Source organism: Schistocerca nitens, chromosome 5, assembly GCF_023898315.1.
Source record: "Schistocerca nitens isolate TAMUIC-IGC-003100 chromosome 5, iqSchNite1.1, whole genome shotgun sequence".
Lineage (NCBI taxonomy): Eukaryota > Metazoa > Arthropoda > Insecta > Orthoptera > Acrididae > Schistocerca > Schistocerca nitens.
Window position 1 is genome coordinate 321490978 of NC_064618.1, and position 23440 is coordinate 321514417.

The 23440-nt window shown below is 43.3% G+C and overlaps 1 protein-coding gene across 1 annotated transcript; it reads right to left on the minus strand.

Annotated features, from left to right (window-relative positions):
• Nucleotides 1–226: 226 nt before the first annotated feature.
• Nucleotides 227–21876, minus strand: LOC126259957 (uncharacterized). Its single transcript, XM_049957068.1, has 3 exons — nt 21790–21876; nt 10184–10434; nt 227–413 (listed from the first exon to the last, which is right to left on the minus strand). Exons 1-3 carry the CDS (start codon nt 21823–21825, stop codon nt 227–229), a joined length of 474 nt encoding a protein of 157 aa, XP_049813025.1. The 5' UTR covers nt 21826–21876.
• Between the last annotated feature and the right edge of the window lie 1564 nt (nt 21877–23440).

Here is a 23440-nt window from a genome sequence, read left to right on the forward strand (position 1 = left end):
AGTACTGTGTAATCTTAGAGACTGATGACCTTAGCAGTTAAGTCCCATAAGATTTCACACACATTTGAACATTTTGAACTGGTTTCTAAAGGAGGATGAACACGACATTAAGCGAGCAGTTATCTTAAGGCTCAGCAGTGTATTTAAAATATAGTTATGAAAAGTAGACTATGAAAGCCAAAGAACTAAGAGTAGAGTATTGTTCTGAATTAATATTGTACAGTACTTACCCAGAAACAGTGAGGTCAAACGTCATGCTGCCCGGACATCTGAACATGTCTGGAACAATCTTGCCTCCCTTCCGCAGACAGACGTAGTAGACGGCTGCGTTTTCCTGTACTATGCCCATCTGCCCCACCTGACTACAGGTAGGGATGGGTCCTTCTGTACACACGCGGTGCGAAGTTGTCAAGCTGACGATGTGAAATAAAAATTAGTTTGTGGATACCTGACTGCTTAATTTATGAACAAAGAGAAAAATGTTAAAAAACAGACATTTTAGCTTAGAAACCAACGTAACACGTTGCAGACCAGCACTCATTTACTCCTCTCTTTTGTTAGATATAATTCTCAGCATCTATTCATCTGCTGATTACCATACTAAACTAAGGACAGTGAATGTAGATGGCAAGTAATAACCTTTTACGTCAGTGTCCTTTCGTCGATCGTATTGTGCTTGTTTACGGATGACCAGTCAAGATCGCGGCATATTATAAGCTTCATTTATGCTGATTACATGGCTTTAGTTGTTCATTGCGAAGACCTTTTAGGCTACAGAAAGGCTATTTTTAACGCAAGGCATGGTTTGTAATCAAAATTCTGCAAGGACGCTGATGAGCGCATTTCTTCTTTGAGAAACTAGTAAAGAAGCTATTAGAAGACTGAGTGAGATGGGAGATTGGGAGCGTCTACAGCACTGTCTAATTCCTCAGCAACTGGCAGTCGGCTTGGATTTGCCTCTTGTCTATGAGCAACGTGCCGATTGTGGATGGACTGTCTCAGCATGGCCGGCCGAAGTGGCCGTGCGGTTAAAGGCACTGCAGTCTGGAACCGCAAGACCGCTACGGTCGCAGGTTCGAATCCTGCCTCGGGCATGGATGTTTGTGATGTCCTTAGGTTAGTTAGGTTTAACTAGTTCTAAGTTCTAGGGGACTAATGACCTCAGCAGTTGAGTCCCATAGTGCTCAGAGCCATTTTTTTGTCTCAGCATGCAGTTAATAACCTCCCAAAGTCTCTTCTTCAGTGAATACGCAGCACATCGCAAACTGTAACAGACACTTCAGCTCTTGTTTTCAGTTTGCCCAAGAGACAGACTGCATATTGACATAATCCTTAATAGAACTTGGAAGGTGGTGATCGCGAGTATGAAACCATATTCCACTACAAAATTTTACTGCATTGAGGATAGATGATGAGAGACATAACGATGGAAAACAGCTCCAAAGTAGGGTACTGTATTGTAGGTCTCCGCCTCGAAGCACAAGTCCAGAAAAGATTTTCTGCATGCCTTCACTTTTCAGGTATGTGTTAAGTACCCCACATACGTAACTGTTCTATATGCCCTGACCATTACATACTTCAAGATTTATTCAACCCATGGAAGTGGAGACTGCTGGTGCCTGTTTTGTGGGAACTCTCTTTGAGCTACGGCTGTGTCATGATATTTGTTTTCCTCCTCTTCTCTTCTACGAGGGGCGTTCAGTAAATAATACAAGGTATTGCTTCTCTTGGTTAACTTCGGCTGCAAAAATACGGAGGGCCTATGGGGAATCGTGGAATGTTTCCGCTTCAGTCGCTATAGTTTCATGAAGTTCCGATAGGTGGTTGGCGCTCTACGTAGCCTTCAAAATGACGTCTGTGACAGAGGTACGTTTCAAGCAAAGAGCTGTCATTGAGTTTCATTTGGCGGGAAAACAGAGCAGGCTGGCCGGAGTGGCCGAGCGGTCCTAGGGGCTTCAGAATCCTGTCTCGGGCATGGATGTGTGTGATGTCCTTAGGTTAGTTAGGTTTAAGTAATTCTGAGTTCTAGGGGACTGATGATCTTCAATGTTAAGTCCTATAGCGCTCAGAGCCATTCGAAACCAGAACATCACAGACATCCATAGGCTCTTGCAGAATGTCTACGGAGACCTGGTAGTGAACAAAAGCACGGTGAGTCGTTGGGCGAGGCGTCTGTCATCGTTGCAACAAGGTCGTGCAAACCTGTCCGAATTCCCGCGTGACGCTCTGCCGCACACACACTCAAGAAAAAGAAGAAGAAACGACTTCAGCGTGTTCGTCCCCACAAAAATTTAAACGAACTTCTTCGCCATGACAACGCAAGGCCTCACACAAGTCTGCGCACCTGAGAGGAGCTCACAGAACTTCACTGTTCTTTCTCATCCAACCTGCGACCCGGATTTCGCACGTTCCGACTCCCATCTCTTTGACCCAATGAAGGATGCACTACGCGGGAAGCAATTCGTCGATGATGGGGAGGTTATTGACGCAGCAAGACGTTGGATCCGACGTCGACCAGCGGATTGGTAGCATGCAGGAATACAGGCCCTCCCAGTAAGGTGAAGTTAGGTCGTCGCATTTAATGGAGATTACGTTGAAAAAAAGGTTTTGTAGGCACAAGAATGGGGAATAATATTGTGCATTGGAATACTGGATAAAACAAACCTGATTTCAGAAACAAAATGTTTCATTACTTGTTGAACGCCCCTTGTATAAATTACCCATACAGCTAATAGCTTCTCACGTTGAATACTTACCAGTATTTTTTCTTTTACTGATAATTTAGAGTACTGCGCTGTGCGAAGCGGTACTTTTGAAGCTCCCGCCGTCCGGTTCGAGCTTTTGGCTATATTTCCAGGGTGCTCTTCATAAGAGGAGTTGCTCTGTGCACAATCTTTGAAGCCAGCGCATTTCGGGCTAGGCTGGAGGCATGGAGCAAAGAGCGCAGCCTCAGTTTGCGCTGGCCAGAAGCCAAGATGGGTCAGTTAGTAGCTGGTGCGCCGTGGAGGCGGACAGTCTGTGGAGCTAACGGTGGACACGGGCCGTGGGTTAACTGCTTTGGACATTGCCTACCTTTGGGGGAGGAGGGTGCGGTTGCTGTCTCTTTCCAGTGGCCAGAGAAGACGCCATTACCAGCCACACACGGTGAAGAGTGTTTTTGATACTACTGCGTAGACAGGGAAGTGGAGGTGTACTTTAGTGCCCTGCAGTGTTTCTCAGGCAGTTGTTAAGTGATCAGATTCAGAGAAATGTAAGGTGAAGTGATTAATAAGTCTTGAGTACAATACTGAACGGTGTGGCAGTGAAGGCAGAGTAGTGTGCTTGTAGTGTTCCATTATATGCTGTGGGCGTGTGTTACTGTTGTACAAAAGATATCTCTCTATGAATCGTGTTTTTAATCACGCTGAGGACGTACGCAATATTGTACATATCTGCAAGTTGCTCAAATATTTGCTGTTGCTCTTTGTAGCGTAGGTAGCTTGATAGCTCCGTTGCCTGTAGCATTGCAGGGAGCATCTGATGGATGTCCTTGGTAATGGACGTATTGTGATTCATTAATTTATTGTACTATACTGAGTTATCCACCTGACTGCAATGTTCTACAGGAAGAATGTGTGTAGATTCTGTTTTCTGTTCTGTTGTTCTTCTTTGGTGCCCGCTCTGTGTCAAGTGGCTGAAACAATCAGAATTGCGTTTATGATATTTCTTGAAGATTTCCTTTCTTTATTGTGTTATTAAGCTTCCTCGCAGATTGAAACTGTGTGCCTGGCCGAGGCTCGAACTTGGGACTTTTGCCTTTAGTGAGCAAGTGCTCTACAACTGAGCTACCGAAGCATGACTCACGACCCGTCCACACAGCTTTAATTCTGCCAGTACCTCGTCTCCTACCTTCCAAACTTCACAGAAGCTCTTCTGCAAACCTTTCAGAACTTTCTCTGGAACAACTCTTCCTGGAAGAAAGGATATTGCGGAGACATGGGTTAGCCACAGCCTGGGGGATGTTTCCAGAATGAAGCTGTGAGGACGGGTAGCTTGGGTAGCTTAGGTGGTAGAACATTTGCTGGCAAACGACAAAGGCCCTGATTTCGAGTCTCGGCCCAGCACAAAGTTTTAATCTGCCAGGAAGTTTCATATCAGCGTACACTCCGCTGCAGAGTGAAAATATTTCATTCAATTCTGTTATTGTCTGATGCCCTTTGTATACAATAACTCTGGGTGTTATACCATTGCATTCTTACTATTTCGGAATACTCACTTTGGAGAAATGTTTCTCATAAATAAATGTTTTTCTAAAATAAATCCACGCCCACACAACCTCCACTGCAAACCCTACTAGCCCCCCTCTCCCCTCATCCTACACTACAATACAGTCTAAGTTCCCCACAAATTCTTTATCGCTAAATTCTGACAGTACCTCAGCATCAAAGTGCTATTCCAGAACATGGAGAGGGCAGAAATTCTATTCGTGTGTAAGGGGGAATTTAGACTGGGGCGACAGTGAGAGTTTGGATCGAGGAGGAAGGCGTGCCATGTTATCTGTGCAGTTATGCAAACTGCTGTGCCAAGGTGGCTTATTGCGTAGAGCAACTGCGTAGTGAGCAGGAGGCCTGGGTTCGATTCCGAGTCTCGGTACAAATTTTCACTCGAGGCGTCAGTCGATATACATAAAATAAAATTTATATGAGACCTATAAAGTCTCTGAATTTCTGTCATTTCACTGCCATCGGATTTTTTTGAGGTTGTACTGAGGATCTTGGCTTTCACTATGGCTTGTTCTAAGATTTTTTTTCTTTTTTCATGTTATATTTACTATAATTAACACTATCGGATTTCTTTTAGAAAATGTATATATCTACATATCTCTGAAATATTTGGCTTGAGCATATTTTTTGTCGTTTCTTGATAAATTTTTATTATATAACCTTGTTTATTGCCATGTTTTAATAGGACTGTCTTTTTAATGTTGTAGTACAGCAAGCTCTCAAGTTTGCAAGGCGGACTGTAGATCCAGTATTACTGACGGAGACCAGCTCCTGACTGCATTTAATTTAATTTATTTATTTGTCCTGATCTGATTATGGTCATGAGGCTCTCTCTTACATTGGACCGGGGTTTCACACATGCAGTTTTACATTACAGTTACCTAAGAAAGTAACAATGCTGGTATGACAACTAGTTTTAAAATGATCTGAAAGTGTGCAGCGGCTATGTGACTAACATTATACTATGGACTAACAGAGTTGATACTGGAATTACCTCTAATACTGCAACTGCAGGTACTAATACTGGTATACTAAAAATAATAAGAAGAAAAGTAGTAATAATGAAAATAATTGGTTCATTTTTTTCTGACAAAAAGAAAGAATATGGTTCATCTGGCATAAATTTTCGTGGCGTAGTCCTTTCACACCCAGGTTGTACAACATATCTCAAAAGTTCAAAATATACATTAGAAAGACAGACTGTTAATAAAGAAAGTAATAACAGACCAGGAGTAAGGCCAGATGAGGAGTGTAAAGAAATTCGAAGTATGAAGAAACGACATGATCCTAGAGCTGATAATGTTTCAGTGGATATACCAAAACCAGAGAAAATATTTTACAAAAGGAGCTTGTAAAATTATTTACAGAAAGTCGGCAGAATAGAAGAACTCTCTAAACCTAGAGCAATACTGCAAGAATTTCTACATCACAAGAAGGAATCATATGAGACATAAACGCTATAGTATAGACCCAGCAGGTTCCTCCCCAGAATTCATTACATATCCAATAACGTTATCACCATCTACACAGGATGAACTTTGATTTTAATCAAGTAAAAGAACAAACTGAGTTTCGATTTTGATCATGCACAACAGAACGGTTCCAAGTCATGATGGAGAGTATAGAACAGACCAAAAATTATGAATTACCACTCTGCCTTTGATTCACGTATTTTGTTAAAAGTTTACCTTTGTTCCTACCGAATCTATTATTAAGCTTCTCCCATCTACTGTAATAATAGTGCATTTTTCAGTACTGGACAATTTCCGCCATAAGGCCATTTTAAATTGGCAATTGACATGCTTGGAGACGAGCCATCATGTTGTCCAGCAAACCGTGTAAGACAGACCAACACGAAGCTTACCACATAGTCATCCGCACAACTGACACAAAAACAGTCGGAAAATAGTGCATAAACATGAACATAGCACGATGCGAGTCACCTGCAGTAAAATTTTCATATCAGCGACAATAGAGTAACGGGAAGTAACATCAGCAGTTCAGTGAATTTCCACGTTTAGTTCTCATTCGCGACAACACAAAGACTGCCACATGAACACACTTGTGCTACATCGATGAATTTCTTTTCCGTGAGTGACCTGAGCTCGAATCCCAGTACTACAAAAACGTTATTCTCGTTCTTTGCTGCTGGTTATAAACCGGTCTTCTGCCAGTTGTACGTTTGACTACTCGTTGTAAGTTCCATGTCTCCCAGTCCTATCTGAATGGCTTGGTCTTATTATACACAGTAAATAGAAGACTATTATTTCTAACATCAGAAAGACTGATAGCAATCATTTTATAATTTGTTAAATCCTATGTGGTGGGCGTTGAAATTCTTCGCCAATTTCAACTTGCATGATGATTACGATGAGGAGAATGGTTGGGGAAGACAGCAACAGCAGCAAGAACAAGACCACGTCGGAATGGGGCAACGACATATTCTCTAAGGGTGTCCATAAATGTTCACCCTGATTTCAAGTTTCCTCATTCCACACTTTCTCCACAAGGAGCCCTGGGTGAGCTACATAGTAAACATGAACCCCCCCCGCCCCCCCCGCCCCCCCCGCCCCCCCCCCCCCCCCCCGCACACACGAAGAAAGCTCAGTGTGTTGTGTGGCTAGCAAATATCAAACCACTGATTATTGTGCAGCTGAAGTTGGTGCCCCATTGTGGAAAGAAAACACCAGAGGTCAAGTTAATCAGAACATGGGTGGAAACCTACTTAGTAACGGAGTCGGTTCCGAAGCGGTCCAGGAGCGACAGACCGTCTGTTTGGGAGGAGTCTGCGCAGGCAGTCAAACAGCTTTCTTTCGACAACAAGGAACACTGCACCCGTTCGCAACTGATGAAAAATGTTTAAAATGCCAATCGAGCCACCACTGAACCAACAACTTCACATTTAATCAAAGGCCCCGTGGCAGTTGTGGGCTACGTGGAAATCTTTACGGACCACTTGCACCCTCTTCATGCTAGATGCTTTCCGTGGTGGTGAGGACGTCTTCCAGCATTCTGGCAGGATGACTGTTACAAGCTGAATCATTCTACAGTAGTTTGAGATGCGGGGTAGTGACCTTGACCATCAAATGAGCTAGACTGAACCCATTGGCAGACGTCTTTGACGCTAGTGGACACCAGAAACGCGCCCGAAAGCCGCCGGCCCGTAATGTATGGAAATTACTTGAGTCGTTGATTCCATGCCACACGGAATCACTGTACTGCGCTCCATAGTTAGAACAACACACTAATAAGAAGGTGAAGTAATATTTTGGCTCCCCACAGTATGTATAAAAGGGAATTAGACAATTTAAAAACTCAGTCATACATCCAGTTGACATGTTATACAAATAATTTGTTTCCCATTGCGTGTTTCTGGATTTGACGTACGACAGTCCATTCGGAAACATGGTTCCAATTTTTTGGCGAGACGAGGAAACGAGTAAATGGTTAAGAGAATAGACTGGAGTGAATGGTGTTAATGAAATTCGTTGGAAGGCAGGTGGGGTACGTAGCTAGATGAATGGATGCAGATAGAAGAAACGTAATTCTCTGCAACATACCAGGAGATAAAAATCTGACAGAAGGACATAGTTGGAGTGGACAGATGACTCTCAAACATCCTGGAGAAACATGAAAAATGATTAGGGCTTTATCCAGCAGCGAATGTGAAATTGCGGGTGATGGCGATGTTGATGATGGTGTTGATAGTGATGATAGTTGTGGTAGTAATAGTGGAAATATGGTGGTGATAATGGTGGGTCTCTATTGGCCTAAACACACTCCTTCACCCTCAGTTTAATTCTTCCTAAATGTATCATGACATCATAGTCAATGGCGGCAGAGAGACAGTTTTAATGCTGCGTTTGATAGTAGACCCTAGGCTTACGAAAAATCAAGACAGCTTCCTAGTATTTGTCGAAAGATAAAATACTTTCGAAAACGTAAAGTTGTGCATGATGTTTGAAATTATAAAAGAAAATAGATATGAACTATAGGGAAAGACGGGTAATACTGTATATAACATGTCCGAGAACTTATAGAGACTCATGAGAGAACCAAGATAGCAGAGTTAATTTCGCTCCCCTACCGTTGAACTTATACATCGAAGATGCAATAACGGAACAAGAAGGGAATCTAAGCTTTCGAGATGTGTTACGGAAAGACACTGAAATTTAAGTGGATTGATAAGAATAGAGGAGGTCCTTCGCAGAATCAGAGAAGAAAGGAAAGTGTGCGTAATATGCAGTCCTAAAGCATCGACTGCACACCGACCAGCGCACCGCCGTGAAACGGCATCAAGAGGGCGATGACCCGTGTGCCAATGGAGAAAGCGGTTAGCGCCACATCTCCAGGAAGACAAAGTTCAGCGCCCCCTGTCAACGATGATTTAACCAGCTGCCCATTGCTGTTAGACCAGTTAGGTCTCAGTCTTCGAGAGCATCGGTACTGATAGGAAGATATTACCTAGCTTGCATTCTGCGAGTAGTAATAGTGGCTAAAGTACTTGCAAGTAAGATATACAGGAAGCCACTTCATAAAAAGTTATGTTTATTTCCTTTTGAGAAATAAAACGTTATATTAAGCAGCACGTTATATGTACAGATCATTTTAAATTCCTGCTTCCGGCCATCTTAACTTCCCTCCTTCCTTCTCTGTGTCCGTATTGACTCGCACAGTGGCCGATAGAACACATAACAATTATTTGAACAGATGAGACGATGTTAGGACATGCGTTAACGCGTGAGGGAATAACTTCCAACATCCTAGAGAATGCCGTGGAGAACAAAAATTGTAGCTGAAATCAGAGATTGGAAAATCACCAACAAGCAATATAGAACGCTGTGTCTAACTGCTACTTTGAGATAATATTGTTACAAGAGAGGAAGTCGTGGAGGATCGCATCACATCCGTCAGAAGTCTGGAAGAAGTTACACCAGGAAATAAAAATATGTGATATATTTGTGATATATGTGAATATTGAATCTCTGCTGCTGGCAGTTGGAAACATTCACTCGTTTTCCTCTTTTTCTTATGGCCTTTTTATCGGGTACAGTAAATGCAGAAGTTTGTTTATGTGCCTGTGGACAATGTTTTGTAACTGAATTAATCAGAATTAATCTTCGTGAGGCTTAGTTTAATATGTTTGACCATTCCAGTCCGTGCTATACTACGTATCAACAATCTTCTTATTATCCCACAGATGTTAGTTGCCCTCGCAAAGTTTGGTCAACTCTTAATCGCACCTGAACCAACTGTGGGAGATGCGCCTACTCCTTACACAGATGGGGTAAACTTCCTTCTACCGCTTGCGACTGTGGCGCTGAAAGACAGACGGTCAAACACATCGTGCAGGAATGCCCACTAAGGGCATATGAGGGTGACCCACAGGATTTCCTAATGGCGACCCAAGAGGCAATCGACTATATATTATCTAAGCTTGACGTTTGTTTGTGATTGCTCTTCTGTGAGTGTAAATTTACAATTGGTGGTGTCCTTATACACAAACTGTTATTTATTGTTCTGTTTATACATGTGTGATTTTTTTTTAAATCGTGTCGTTTCTGTGATTTTTTTACTGTGATGTTATGAGCCATACGCTAAGTAAATAAATAAATAATCCCACAGATACAATCCCGACGTCTTTATTCTCTTTCCACATACTTCACTTATTTCTCCCATAACTGTTTGCAATACCGCTATCTGTTGTTTACCTTCCTCTGTTTAGTACAGTACCAAATCCGTAGTGGATGCAACTTTATGGCAAAAACTTTTTTTTGTCAGTTTACATAGTTATTTAGCCGAATCCCATCAAAGTGGTTTCACTTAGACAGATTCAGTGATCCATGAATTGATTTAGTTAAATTTGTTTATGGAAACGGACAGCAAGATGCAAACCAGAAGCAACAGCTTTGGTATCTTACCTGCAGTCTGACGTGAGAGGATTATAGGCCGAACTGCCTGTGCACGAACCAGCTGCAGACTTTCCGTTCACCGCGTCACAGACGTAGAACTTTTGGCAGTCGTACGGGTCTGGGAAGGTCCCGATGCTGCGGCACGTGAAGCTGATGACCTCGCCAGGCTGACGACAGCCTGACCCGTCTGCCGACACGCAGGATGCTGCCGCCAGGGAAGGACGGTGCCCACCTCGTCCATCGCCCAGAAAGACAATCACCTGTCAAACGGAGGATTCTTTAATAAAACTCCCTGCTGCGATTCACTAATCTACCTGTTCCTTAATTACCATGTAGTGCCAGGAAATACTCTACCGGCCATTAAAATTGCTACACCAAGAAGAAATGCAGATGATAAACGGGTATTCATTGGACAAATATATTATACTAGAACTGACATGTGATTACATTTTCATGCAATTTGGGTGCATAGATCCTGACAAATCAGTAGCCAGAACAACCACCTCTGGACGTAATAACGGCCTTGTTACCACTGGGCATTGAGTCGTACAGAGCTTAGATGGCGTGTGCAGGCACACTTGCCCATGCAGCTTCAACACGACAACACAGTTGATCAAGAGTAGTGACTGGCGTATTGTGACGAGCCAGTTTCTCGGCCACCATTGACCAGACGTTTTCAATTGGTGAGAGATCTGGAGAATGTGCTGGCCAGGGCAGCAGTCCAACATTTTCTGTATCATAAAGGCCCGTACAGGACCTGCAACATGCGGTCATGCAATATCTTGCTGAAATGTAGGGTTTCGCAGCGATCGAATGAAGAGTAGAGCCACGGGTCGTAACACATCTGAAATGTAACGTCCACTGTTCCAAGTGCCGTCAATGCGAACAAGAGGTGACCGAGACGTGTAACCAATGGCACCCCATACCATCATGCCGGGTGATACGCCAGTATGGCGAAGACGAATACACGCTTCCAATGTGCGTTCACCACGATGTCGCCAGACACTGATGCGACCATCATGATGCTGTAAACAGAAACTCGATTCATCAAAAAAATGTCGTTTTGCCATTCGTGCATCCAGGTTCGTCGTTGAGTACACCATCGCAGGCGCTCCTGTCTGTGATGCAGCGTCAAGGGGAAACGCAGCCATAGTCTCCGAGCTGATAGTCCATGCTGCTGAAAACGTCGTCGAACTATTCGTGCAGATGGTTGTTGTCTTGCAAACGTCCCCATCTGTTGATTCAGGGATCGAGACGTGGCTGCACGATCCGTTACAGCCATGCGGATAAGATGCCTGTCATCTCGACTGCTAGTGATACGACGCCGTTGAGATCCAGCACGGCGTTCCGTATTACCCTGCTGAACCCACCGATTCCATATTCTGGAAACAGTCATTGGATCTCGACTAACGTGAGCAGTAATGTCGCGATACGATAAACCACAATTGCGATAGGCTACATTCCTACCTTTATCAAAGTCGGAAACGTAATGGTACGCATTTCTCCTCCTTACACGGTGCACCACAACAACGTTTCACCAGGCAACGTCGGTCAACTGCTGTTTGTGTATGGGAAATCGGTTGTAAACTTTCCTCATGTCAGCACGTTGTAGGTGTCGCCACCGGCGCCAACCTTGTGTGAATGCCCTGAAAAGCTAATCATTTGCACATCACAGCATCTTCTTCCTCGGTTACATTTCGCGTCTGTAGCACGTCATCTTCGTGGTGTAGCAATTTTAATGGACAGTAGTGTAAAAATTATGTCCCGCCTGTCCGTAAAGAACCTGAAAGCATTACTACAGAATGTCCGCAGGGTGTAACGGGTATAAGCGCAGGTATTTCTGTTAGTGAGCCAGGTCGGGGTGCTGAACAAAATTACGCCTTAGCTCTATGTAACTTTTCTGTGATGTATACTACGAGGTGGGGTCTCTAAGACCCCTTTGTTGAAAGCGATATTTAAGGTTCCTGTCATTTGCAATTTTTAATGTAAGTTATATAATATTTATTTTTATATAAATCAACAGCCAGCATTCTCAAAAATTATAGCATCCCTGTAGCAAGTACATTTTCACATAAAACTAAATGTAAAGGTCGTAAAGTGTGTTACGGGTTTGTGGAAGAACTGTCTTATGCACACAAAAAACAACCAATTCACTAATGTCTGAATATGTTAAGATACCACGTATAAAGATATCTGCGCTTTTATCAGTTATACCCTCTATTTTGATGTCATCATAATATTGAACTCACAGAATCCAATCTGACTCCACACTTAAAATGCTAGAAACCATTTAAAGTGCTAACCAGCTGCATTCTACTTCTCTAGAACTTCAAAAATTATCAAAATCCTCCAACATTCACCTTTCCTAAGAGAAATAACTTACTTCAGGGTACCCAACAAGTTTTACGACTGCGCTTAGTGGCAGACAAAGTGAAGCACGTTATCTTGCACGAACGCTCATCTTGAGTCTCTCACGTACGTTTGGATACGACCTGGAGCAATATGAAAGGAACCATTTCTTTCCACATTAAATATATACAGTGTAGCGGATTTCTATGGTTTCCCTGCTACATGTGGGAAAGTGTTAATCGACGAAAATACATAATCCATTTTTTTTTAAATATCAGACTGATTTAATAAGTGGTATTCAACTCCTAAAATAGACGCGTCATATTACGCACTTCCTGAAACCTAAAAAAGTAGAAGATAACTGCTTAGCGACCCACTATTGGAATCAGTGGTGTCATACAAACAATGTGGAGTAATATTTAGCTGCCGATTTCGGTTGGTACGATTACAGAAAAACAAATGATGGCTTCTGTTTATGAAACTGCAGCGTGTCTAGCAAAGGCATCTAGAATACTGCAGACGTGTGTAAGTCTGCCATTGGACGTGAGTGTATGCAAAGAAGCACATCACATGAGACCTCAGGATATACATAACCCAAAACGTTCCAAAGTTGATTTGATTCCCGCCTTATAAGCGACGTCAGCTCACTATCATGGCAGCTTGAACTAACAACAGTAAACAACAAAGTGCTTTGATTAGTCAGTTGTGAGCAGGTAGTTTTACGTAGAGGACGTGAGGTCAGTGTGTCACCGTTGTTCTGTCGCAAAACGCAATGGGGCGATATCTCTCGATCAGGTGTTCAAGCGCTCTCCAGAATGTTCAGAAAAAACGAAAAGTGTGTGCCAAGTTTATCCCGCGCACCGGTGATGAGACTTTGTATGATCAATACGAACCTAACACAATACGAAATACTGCAGAAATGCACAATAAGGGTCAAGGCTTTGATGACATAACCAACATTGAGGCCAATATTACCCCCGCTGAACAACATACCAAATAAGAACTTTTATCACAGTTTGAGACGGTTGTATCAACTTTCTGTGCATTGGGTTGGGTTATTTGGGGGAAGAGACCAAACAGCGAGGTCATCGGTCTCATCGGATTTGGGAAGGATGGGGAAGGAAATCGGCCGTGCCCTTTCAAAGGAACCATCCCAGCATTTGCCTGGAGCGATTTAGGGAAATCACGGAAAACCTAAATCAGGATGGCCGGACGCGTTGTAACAACACAAGTACCATAATTTCTGTCTCCAACAACACCAATTGCAAATGTTTTATAACAGATAATGTCTCTGTCATAGTAAGCCTCCAATCCCTGTAAAGGCTTGTCACTGCCTCTAACCAAAGCAACAGACAACCATGAATTGCCTGTGACAACTTCATTTGTAGTACAAGAAAACGTAATCTTACAGCCAACAAATGTAATTGGCCCTGCTAATATCTCAGTTTGAGATGTTGCATTTGGTGTCTCCTCAAAACTTAAAACAGTCTTGTAAACAGGCATTCTGCTCCTCCTAGAGTATCTCCTGCGGCGGTACGGCATGGCTGTGTGCTGCGTGCTGCTGCCTGCAGTCGACTGACGCAGAAACAGGAAGCGCGCCCAGACCCCAGCGCTGGCCTTATCAGCCGCCGGATGTTGCGCAACCCATTCACAGCAACTTGATTTTATCCCGCCGCGGGCCTAGTAATACTAGGGCCCGCGGCTCCCAGCAGCCTCGCCGTCGTCCTCCCGAATGCGAGTCCAGTGTGCTACCACTGCGCCACCTCGCTCGGTCTGTGCATTGTACGCAAGTGAGAATAAGCTATGTGGAACAACTGGAGCAATCAAACGACCATCTTCATTTTCGCTATTTTTATTAATTCGGTCTCGAAACTTTTGAATTTACGGTGTGTCACTAACAGGTAGGCGTAACAAAAACTCTGCAAAATGTCTCAAAATATCTGCTTCTGTCGACATAATTTGTATTGTTTTGTAACTACTTAAATTTGAGTATGAAACTATAGCGCCGCGTAATTTGTTGTATGGGTTCCTTTATGTATCTACTCCGACTGCCACATTTACATACGTAAGTGGTAAGTTTGTATTGTTACATGCACAGACTATTTCGAGGCCAAAAGTGCGTAATATGTTAATAATTAGTGACGATTTGGACATGCTCATTTTACACATACCTCAACTTTAGTAAACTATACTTTCCTTATTAATTTATCATGATAAGTTGTAAGATATTAGTATTAGTGTAGTGCATATTTTATAGCCATTTTTATTAGTTTACTGAACAAAACAGGTAAAGGTAATACCTTTCCTCATATTATCTAAAAAGAGTCTGCGCTCAGGCATACGTTCGATTTCACTCCTGTAGTAATCTAAGGACTCGGAGTTGACAATGTTATCGAGGGAGTTGTCATGTAATAGAAACACCTAATGCGTTCTTCTCGGTAGTTTTTTCCTTGTAATACGAGTGTAAGACAACTCATGTGTTGGCAAAAAATGCTCTCTGCTATTGACACATCCCTGGAAACAAATTCGTAATACAAAGCGCCTTATTGTGCCTCCAAATGCATAACATACGCTAAATAATCAAAAGTATCGGGACACCTAGCTGAAAACGACATACAAGTTCTTGGCGCCCTCCATCGGTAATGCTGGAACTCAATAAGGTGTTGGCCCACCTTTAGCCTTGATGACTGCTTCCACTCTCGCAGGCATACGTTCAGTCAGGTGCTGGGAGGTTTCTTGCGGAATGGGAGCCCATTCTCCACGGGGTGCCGCACTGAGGAAAGGTATCGATGTCGGCGTTCCAAAACATCCCAAAGGCGTTCTATAGGATTCAGGTCAGGACTATGTGTACGCCAGTCCATTACACGGATGTTATTCTAGTGTAACCACTCCGCCACAGGCCGTGCAATATGAACAGGTGCTCGATCGTGTTGAAAGATGCAATCGCCGTCCCCGTATTGCTATTCAACAGTGGGAAGCAAGAAGGTGCTTAAAACATTAATGTAAGCCTGTGCTGTTGTAGTGCCACGCAAAACAACAAGAGGTGCAGGCCACCTCCATGAAAAACACGACCGCACCATAACACCACCGCCTCCGAATTCTACTGATTGCACTACACACGCTGGCAGATTACGTTCACCGGGCATTCGCCATACCCACACCCTGCCATCTGATCGCCACATTGTGTACCGTGATTCATTGCTCCACACAACTCTTTTCCACTGTTTGATCGCCCAATGTTTACGCTCCTAACATCAAGCAAGGAGACGTTTGGCACTTAGCGGCGTGATATGTGGCTTATGAGCAGCCGCTCGACCATGAAATCTGTTTTCTCACCTCCCACCTAACTGTCATAGTACTTGAAGTGGATCCTGATGCAGTTTCGAATTTCTGCGTGATGGTCCGGATAGATGTCTGACTGTTACACATTACGGCCCTCTTCAACTGTCGGCCGTCTCTGTCAGTCAACAGACGAGTTCGGCCTGTACGCTTTTGTGCTGTACGTGTCCCTTCACGTTTCCATTTCATTATCACATCGGAAACAGTGGACCTAGGGATGTGTAGGAGTGTGGAAATCTCGCGTACAGACGTATGACACAAGTGACAACCAGTCACCTGACCACGTTCGAAGTCCGTGAGTTCCGCGGAGCGCCCCATTCTGCTCTCTCACGATGTCTAATTACTACTGAGGTCGCTGGTATGAAGTACCTGGCAGTAGTTGGCAGCACAACGCACCTAATATAACATACGTATGTTTTTGGAGGTGTCCGGATACTTTTGATCACATAGTGTATTTTGTGGACACATCTGTATTTTTTGTGTATTTTCTTGTTTAAGTGAAATTATTTTGTCTAGTCATTAACAGCTGTTCTGCCTATGAAACACGTTATTTGTAACGACAAATAAGAAAAAAATGGCTTATGTACGTAAAACACAAAATCCTAGACTTGGAAATTTACAGTTTTTGAGGAACGTGTGGAATGACAATATTGTCTACGTAAATTAATACTCGTGTTTTATCTTTTCTGAACATTTATTGCTGTTGGTGTTTTACTGTTACGTGCTACTGTTACTGTTTACGTGCTTATAATACTCTTTGAACAGGTTTTTCAGTGCAAAACCGGAGGAGCCTTTTATTGTATGCACGGAAATAACAAGTTCGAGTGAAGCTTGCTTGGCCACCGTTCCGTCCATTTCACGGATATAGCAACGGATTGCGGTAATTATTTAGAACCTGGTTGTTATTAAATTTGCGAAGCTCGATTTATTAGTACGAACAATATTGACGCACTTGAAATATTCAAAAGTTCTTGCGGTTGCAAAAAAAAAAAAAAAAAAAAAAAACCAAGTAAATTATTCCACTAAAACGTAATGTTTCGGGCAAGCATAGAAATTTAATTTAGCCTAAACGTAAATTTGACTCTCAGGCTTTTGAGAGTTAACTCTCTGGTCTTTGCTTGAGATGTTCCTTGTTTACCGTCATTCATTAATTTCTTTCTGCAGTTCAATTCCCCATATAGTCTTCCTGGTTTATGTTTTCCGCGATTTCCTTAAATCGATTGTTACATAGAGCCATTGCCCAACGAATTCCAACCAGAGCTTCTCCTTCACCTGTAATAACATCGTCGTCGACGGGACGATTCAGCATATTCTGCCTCCTTTCTTCCCCCTCCCCCCCCCCACCCCCAACATTGCGCACTGTATGAAAGTGTGGCACAAACGTCAAATTGTCGCAGTTCGTCATATCTGCGAATTGTGAGGCGCACTGATTTTAATTATAGTGATAGACTGCAAAACAGTCATTCAGCAAAGCTCGTTGGTCATCGTGAATATAGCAAATGATTCACGTCAAAAACAGCCTAACTGACGTGAGAACTACTTTCTGATATGACTTCTTCGATGTCCCTCATCCCATACACGGCACAAATGTTTCGAGCCGCCTTCACTGGCTTCATAACTGCACGTGTTAGAACTTTTAGCATTTTGGATACGTTTTGAACACTTAATCAATGCTTCTCATAATTGTCAAAGGTGCAACATTCGATGAGCAGCCATTAGAAACTCAAATAAAAAGACTACGATTGATAAATACTTTAATAGCAACCTGAGTGATAACGCACGTACACACACACACACACACACACACACACAAAAGAAATCGTATTGAACGTATGTACCAACGTACTACTTTCACGTGAATTTTGCCCACGATGGTAGTTTATGTATTTTAATATTCCTCACATCATATGCTGATTGAGCAATAGCCACAATCGGTATGTCGAGGATATTTCGCGCTAAAATCCAGACTGCAGTTTTAAATAATATGCAATACAAAATAACTTTATGCTTGCCAATGCGAGTGAAGAACAATAGGACATGGAAACTTTCAGTTACTTTTTTTGCCTGTTTAGGAGCCAGCTAATCTTTCCTGTTATTGAGTCACAGAACGACATAAACGTAAATTTCTATTCATCCTCATCGGGGGACGTTTTGCTTACGAGTCTTCGATGAAATAGCTTGTGAAAATTGTTGGTTGAAGTAGCTGATTCCTTTGAAAAGTGGCTCATTTCTTTCGACACGTTTCCGAGATCTGAAACAGCTTCCGCTCGATGCACCAAGGTCCTCACAACAGAATGTTTCTGTTTTGGGATGTGAAATTAAACACCTTTCAGCTATCTAGTTCCCAACTTTATCTTACCTGGAAACCCGTTCCAGCGTTTTATTACGCCATCTTCAGGCTATTGAGCGACGTGTAGGAAGCTTCTACCACGAGTATAACCAAAACAGGGGCCAGCAATACTGGCAGTAGTAGAGTTTTGCTATACCGATCACTTCAACCATCATCTGCCGCCAGCCACCATGACGCAAGGTGATCGTAATGAACTTTGCGAGCTTTGCAACCATCATATTGAAGTCCTGCCAACTGACGAGGGCAGTGCAGTCGTTATAATGGAACGATGCGACTGTAATGCAAAGATTTCGAAGAGGAGGCGTACCAAAAATTTTCACGTGACGCAACATTAACAATAATGAGGAAGACTTTCTCCGGCAGTCTTCGGTGGAAGGGAGTATCATTAGAAATTTCCTCCCTCAGGCAATTCGACCAATTACATTTTACGCCTTCCAAAAATTCATAAGATGGACATATCGATAAGTCAACCGCGAGCACCATTGGACTCCCCTCTTACTCCACACGCTGGTCGCGTGCGCACCGTATCAAGGACATGACCAGCTTCACCAGCTGAACTCGTAATCTAGTGGTTAGCTTTACTGCTTCTAGATCGAGGGGTCCCAGGTTCAGTTCCCAGTCTGATAGAAGATTTTCTTTACTTGTGAACTGGAAGTTTGTGTTGTCTTAATGTACTCACCTCATCTTCGACACAAACGTGCAAACGTCGCCGAAATCTCTTCAAACAGAAACACATTCACCTGGTGAGCGAACAATCTCGGATGAGAAACTTCCTGGCAGATTAAAACTATGTGCCCGACCGAGACTCGAACTCGGGACCTTTGCCCTTCGCGGGCAAGTGCTCCACCAACTGAGCTACCCAAGCACGACTCACGCCACGTCCTCACAGCTTTACTTCTGCCACTACCTCGCCTCCTACCTTCCAAACTTTACAGAAGCTCTCCTGCGAACCAGGGTGAAAATATCATTCTGTAATCTCGGATGGGGTCTCCCGGTTAATAACGACATACAGTCAGTTTCATTTGAATCAGCTGAATTAAATGCCTTCGTCTTGGAGAAGGGACTTTGATGTGATCTCACATTTCATGTGTGTTCCCATCAAATCTCTGCTATCCCAATTATTTGACAGTACTTTTGTGTATTTATTTAATCATAACCGTACGTCATTGTATTTTTTGTATGGCGAAGAGTATTTTAACCAGACAGTGTCGATATGAGAATCCTGTTAGTGTCAGTTATAGCCAATCTACACTCATGGGGAAAAAATTGTAACACGAAGAAGGAGTTGTGCAAAAAAAGGTGCAAATGGCTCTAAGCAGTATGGGACTTAACATCTGAGGTCATTAGTCCCCTAGACTTTGAACTACTTAAACCTAACTAACCTAAGGACATCACACACATCCATGCCCGAGGCAGGATTCGAACCTGCGACCGTAGCAGCAGCGTGGATCCGGACTGAAGTGCCTAGAACCGCTCGGCCACAGCAGCCGGCTAAGGAATTGTATGCGTTCTACGCCTGAAACATGCTATCTCTTTCAATATCGTACCAGTCGCACGAGACTGACTCCAGTAGCACCACTATGAAGATGCAAATCAGATTTGCTTCAGGCACACGCTATAACGGTCAGGAGCGTTAGTTACCTTAGAGATCTCAAGTGATGAGCTGATGTTAGTCAAGAATGACTTTAAGACGACAAAGACGCCATTATCATCACCATAATGAGTTTGAACGAGGTCGCGTAATAGGACCTCGAGAAGGTGGGTGTTGTTCCACGATACTGCGTAAATAATTGTCACGAATGTAGCCACTGTACATGACTGCTGGCACCGGTGGTCACCAGAATGTAAGAAGACCGGGCACTGGACAGCCAAGTGATACTACTGAGAGGCAAGACCATCGTGTTCGACGTATGGCTCTGGCGCATCATACTCCATCTGCAGCAGCAATATGAGCAGCAGTTGGTACCACAGTGACACAACGAACTGTTACAGATCGGTAACTTCAAGGACACATCTGAGCCAAACGCCCTGTATCGTGCATTCCATCGATCCCAAACCACCGTCCTTTGTGATTTGAATGGTGTCAAGAGTGACCTCATTGGAGGGCGGGATGGAGAGCTGTTGTGATTCCTGAAGAAAGCTGGTTCGGCTTCGGTGCCAGTGATGGCCGGGTGTCTGTTAGAAGGAGGTCAGTTGGGGGACCTTCAAGCACCCGGCTTCATGCTGGACATACTGGACCCACACGTGGAATTATGATCTGGCGTGCGATTTCTTGTGGTCAGTAGAAGCACTCTCGTGGTTATTCCATGCACCCTGACTACAAATTAGTACGCCAGGCTGATGATTCGACCTGTTGTGCTGCCATTCATAAACAGCGTTCAGGGAGTGTTTTCCTACAGGATATATCTCGCTCACGTACGCTGTTGTAGTTCAACATGCTCTGCAGGGTGTCGACATGTCGCCTGATCTGCTCGATCAACAGGTCTGTCTCCAGTCGAGCACATATGGGACATCATGGGACGACAACTACTGCGTCATCCACAACCAGCATCAACCGTCCCTGTGTTGACCGACAATGTGCAACAGGTAGAAACTCCATCCCACAAACTGACATCCGGCACTTGCACTATACAATGCATGCACATTTGCATGTTTGCATTCAACATTCCGCATTCGGGAGGACGACGGTTCAATCCCGCTTCCGGCCATCCTGATTTAGGTTTCCCGTGATTTCCCTAAATCGCTCCAGGCAAATTCTGGGATGGTTCCCTTGAAAGGGCACGGCCGACTTCCTTCCCCGCCCTTCCCTGATCCGACGAAACCGATGACCTCTTAGTTTGGTTTCTTCCCACAAAAAACAACCCAACAACAACAACAACATTCAACATTCTGGCGGTTACTCTGGGTATTAGTGTACCAACATTCTACATTTGCAATGGCTTACCTCGCGCTTACGTTAACTCGTGATCTTGCAGTGTTAAGCCTTAAATATGTTATCTAGACAGACATATTCCAGAAATTCCATTACTCTGCATTCCGTTTCATTCCGTCAGTGTACTTATGGCGAACTTTGTGGCCATCACCACGGTCCTGCAAAGCCTACTTGCTTTTATCGTTACGTTGGTTGCGAAGCAGGGGGATATAACCAGCGTGATTGAATTTCTTGTAACTTCGTTCATTACGAAGATACGAGTATAAACAGCAGTACGTCCTTGGTAGATAAATAACATATGCTTCACAGATGTTTATTTTGTTTCTTGACAAAACGTTATTGTGCGTGTGATTGAAAATCGGATATATGAATTGGATAATTGGATATCATTATATAAATTGGATATATGAATTGCGTATTCATCTGTGTTTGTAATAATGTAAAGCAGTTTGCTATGTGAATGGCCCACATCAGAAAGGCCAGGTGGAGAATGCTATGTAACATTCGAATCATCAGTGTACTACAAATAATGTACAAGTTTATTATTTCCAGTTTCGAAAAACCAGAGAGAGTCACTATCACACAAAATGCTCGCAGTTCTTCATTACAAGTCCACGTTGTATTAATAAACCAATTTTCGCTTACCACAAAGATAATCCTCGCAGCTAGCGGTAGACCCATTTTGATCGGATGGTCTTAGTCCCCCGAGGCCGCAGTATATATACATTCGTGTCCTCGAGTTTATCGGAATAACTTCTGATAACAGGCAGGCGATGATTCCACAGGTATCAAGATCGTTATCGGAAAATTTGATTAATGTAAAGGTCAGACGTCAATTACGAGTAAAGCTGCATAGTTTCGTGAAATACAGGGGCCGAGTAACACATTGCGTATTACTTGGAAAAACTTGCAAAACAATGTAAAGCTTCCATCGATCAGAAGGTTGGTGTGAGTACCACAGTGATTCACTAGCCATGGTCTGATTGGAGGTGCCTCTTGCGACATTTAATCCGACTTAGCCAGCCAGTTGAAGGGGTTATACAATTTAACGTTGACTCCGAACCATGGCGCAAATGATAATTTTTTACATTAATAAACATTCCTAGATTTCCAGAATGAGATTTTCACTCTGCAGCGGAGTGTGCGCTGATATGAAACTTCCTGGCAGATTAAAACTGTGTGCCCGACCGAGACTCGAACTCGGGACCTTTGCCTTTCGCGGGCAAGTGCTCTACCAACTGAGCTACCGAAGCACGACTCACGCCCGGTACTCACAGCTTTACTTCTGCCAGTATCTCGTGCTGCATTTATGTAATGGATCCCCATCCCCACCACTTCTTCTCGAATAAACGTTTTTATTCTTCTACACTCTCCTGTATTCCTATCCACTGCAGTTATAAACCGTTGTGCTTACTTATACGTACCTTACAGTTACCTATTATGTTGACCCAGCACGTTTGTATCCCCCTATCTCTGCCTACCTCCTGTCTTCCCCTTTTCTCTAATTACGATACTGGGTGTCATTCCTTTTATTTGTATCCACGGAAGTCATGAGACGCTTTGTTCTCTCAGTTGATAAAATTTTCCGTGATAAATCACGATAGTTAGGTTACCGTACCCTTCAACTAGATGACCTACACTTATTATCTTTACCCTCAACATATTATTAGCACATACTGTATTTCTGTAATGGATCCCCCCTCCCCTTTTTTCGACAGTTTTGATGTAGTCTGCTACTCCCTATATTTACAACCGCTGCACTTAGTTGTTCTGCTTCAGTGCAGTTGCTTTTTGCCATAGTCAGTGCGTGAGAATCACTGTTGACGGTTTGTCTCTACTAATCGTCATATACGGACAAGCAGATAACACCAGTTTCTTCTTAATTTTCCTCTTTCGTGCTGTGTGCAACACAGATTCGGCCTGTTCTCATGCCGCTGTCGTCTTCGGCTAATAAGTCTATGACTATATTTCAGCTCTTGCCTATGGTCTACAGGCCTTATTCAGGTATCTTGAAGTGTTACAGATGAGCTCCGTATAGTCTACTTTATTAGATTATTCTTGGAATAGTTAGTCCGCTATTCCCGTATATGACCGTAAGTTTGTGATGAGATTCCGCTATATGGCCGTTTTACACGGTTAATGTCTTGAGTACTTAATATGTCAAACCAATATTGATATTACCTTCGTTCTTGGTATATTTTGTTGAGCCTAACGACGTTAGGTGCCTTGTTAGCACTTTATGCGTCACATAATATTTAACCAATACCCCCAATGCCCCCGTCCCGATTTTATTTAT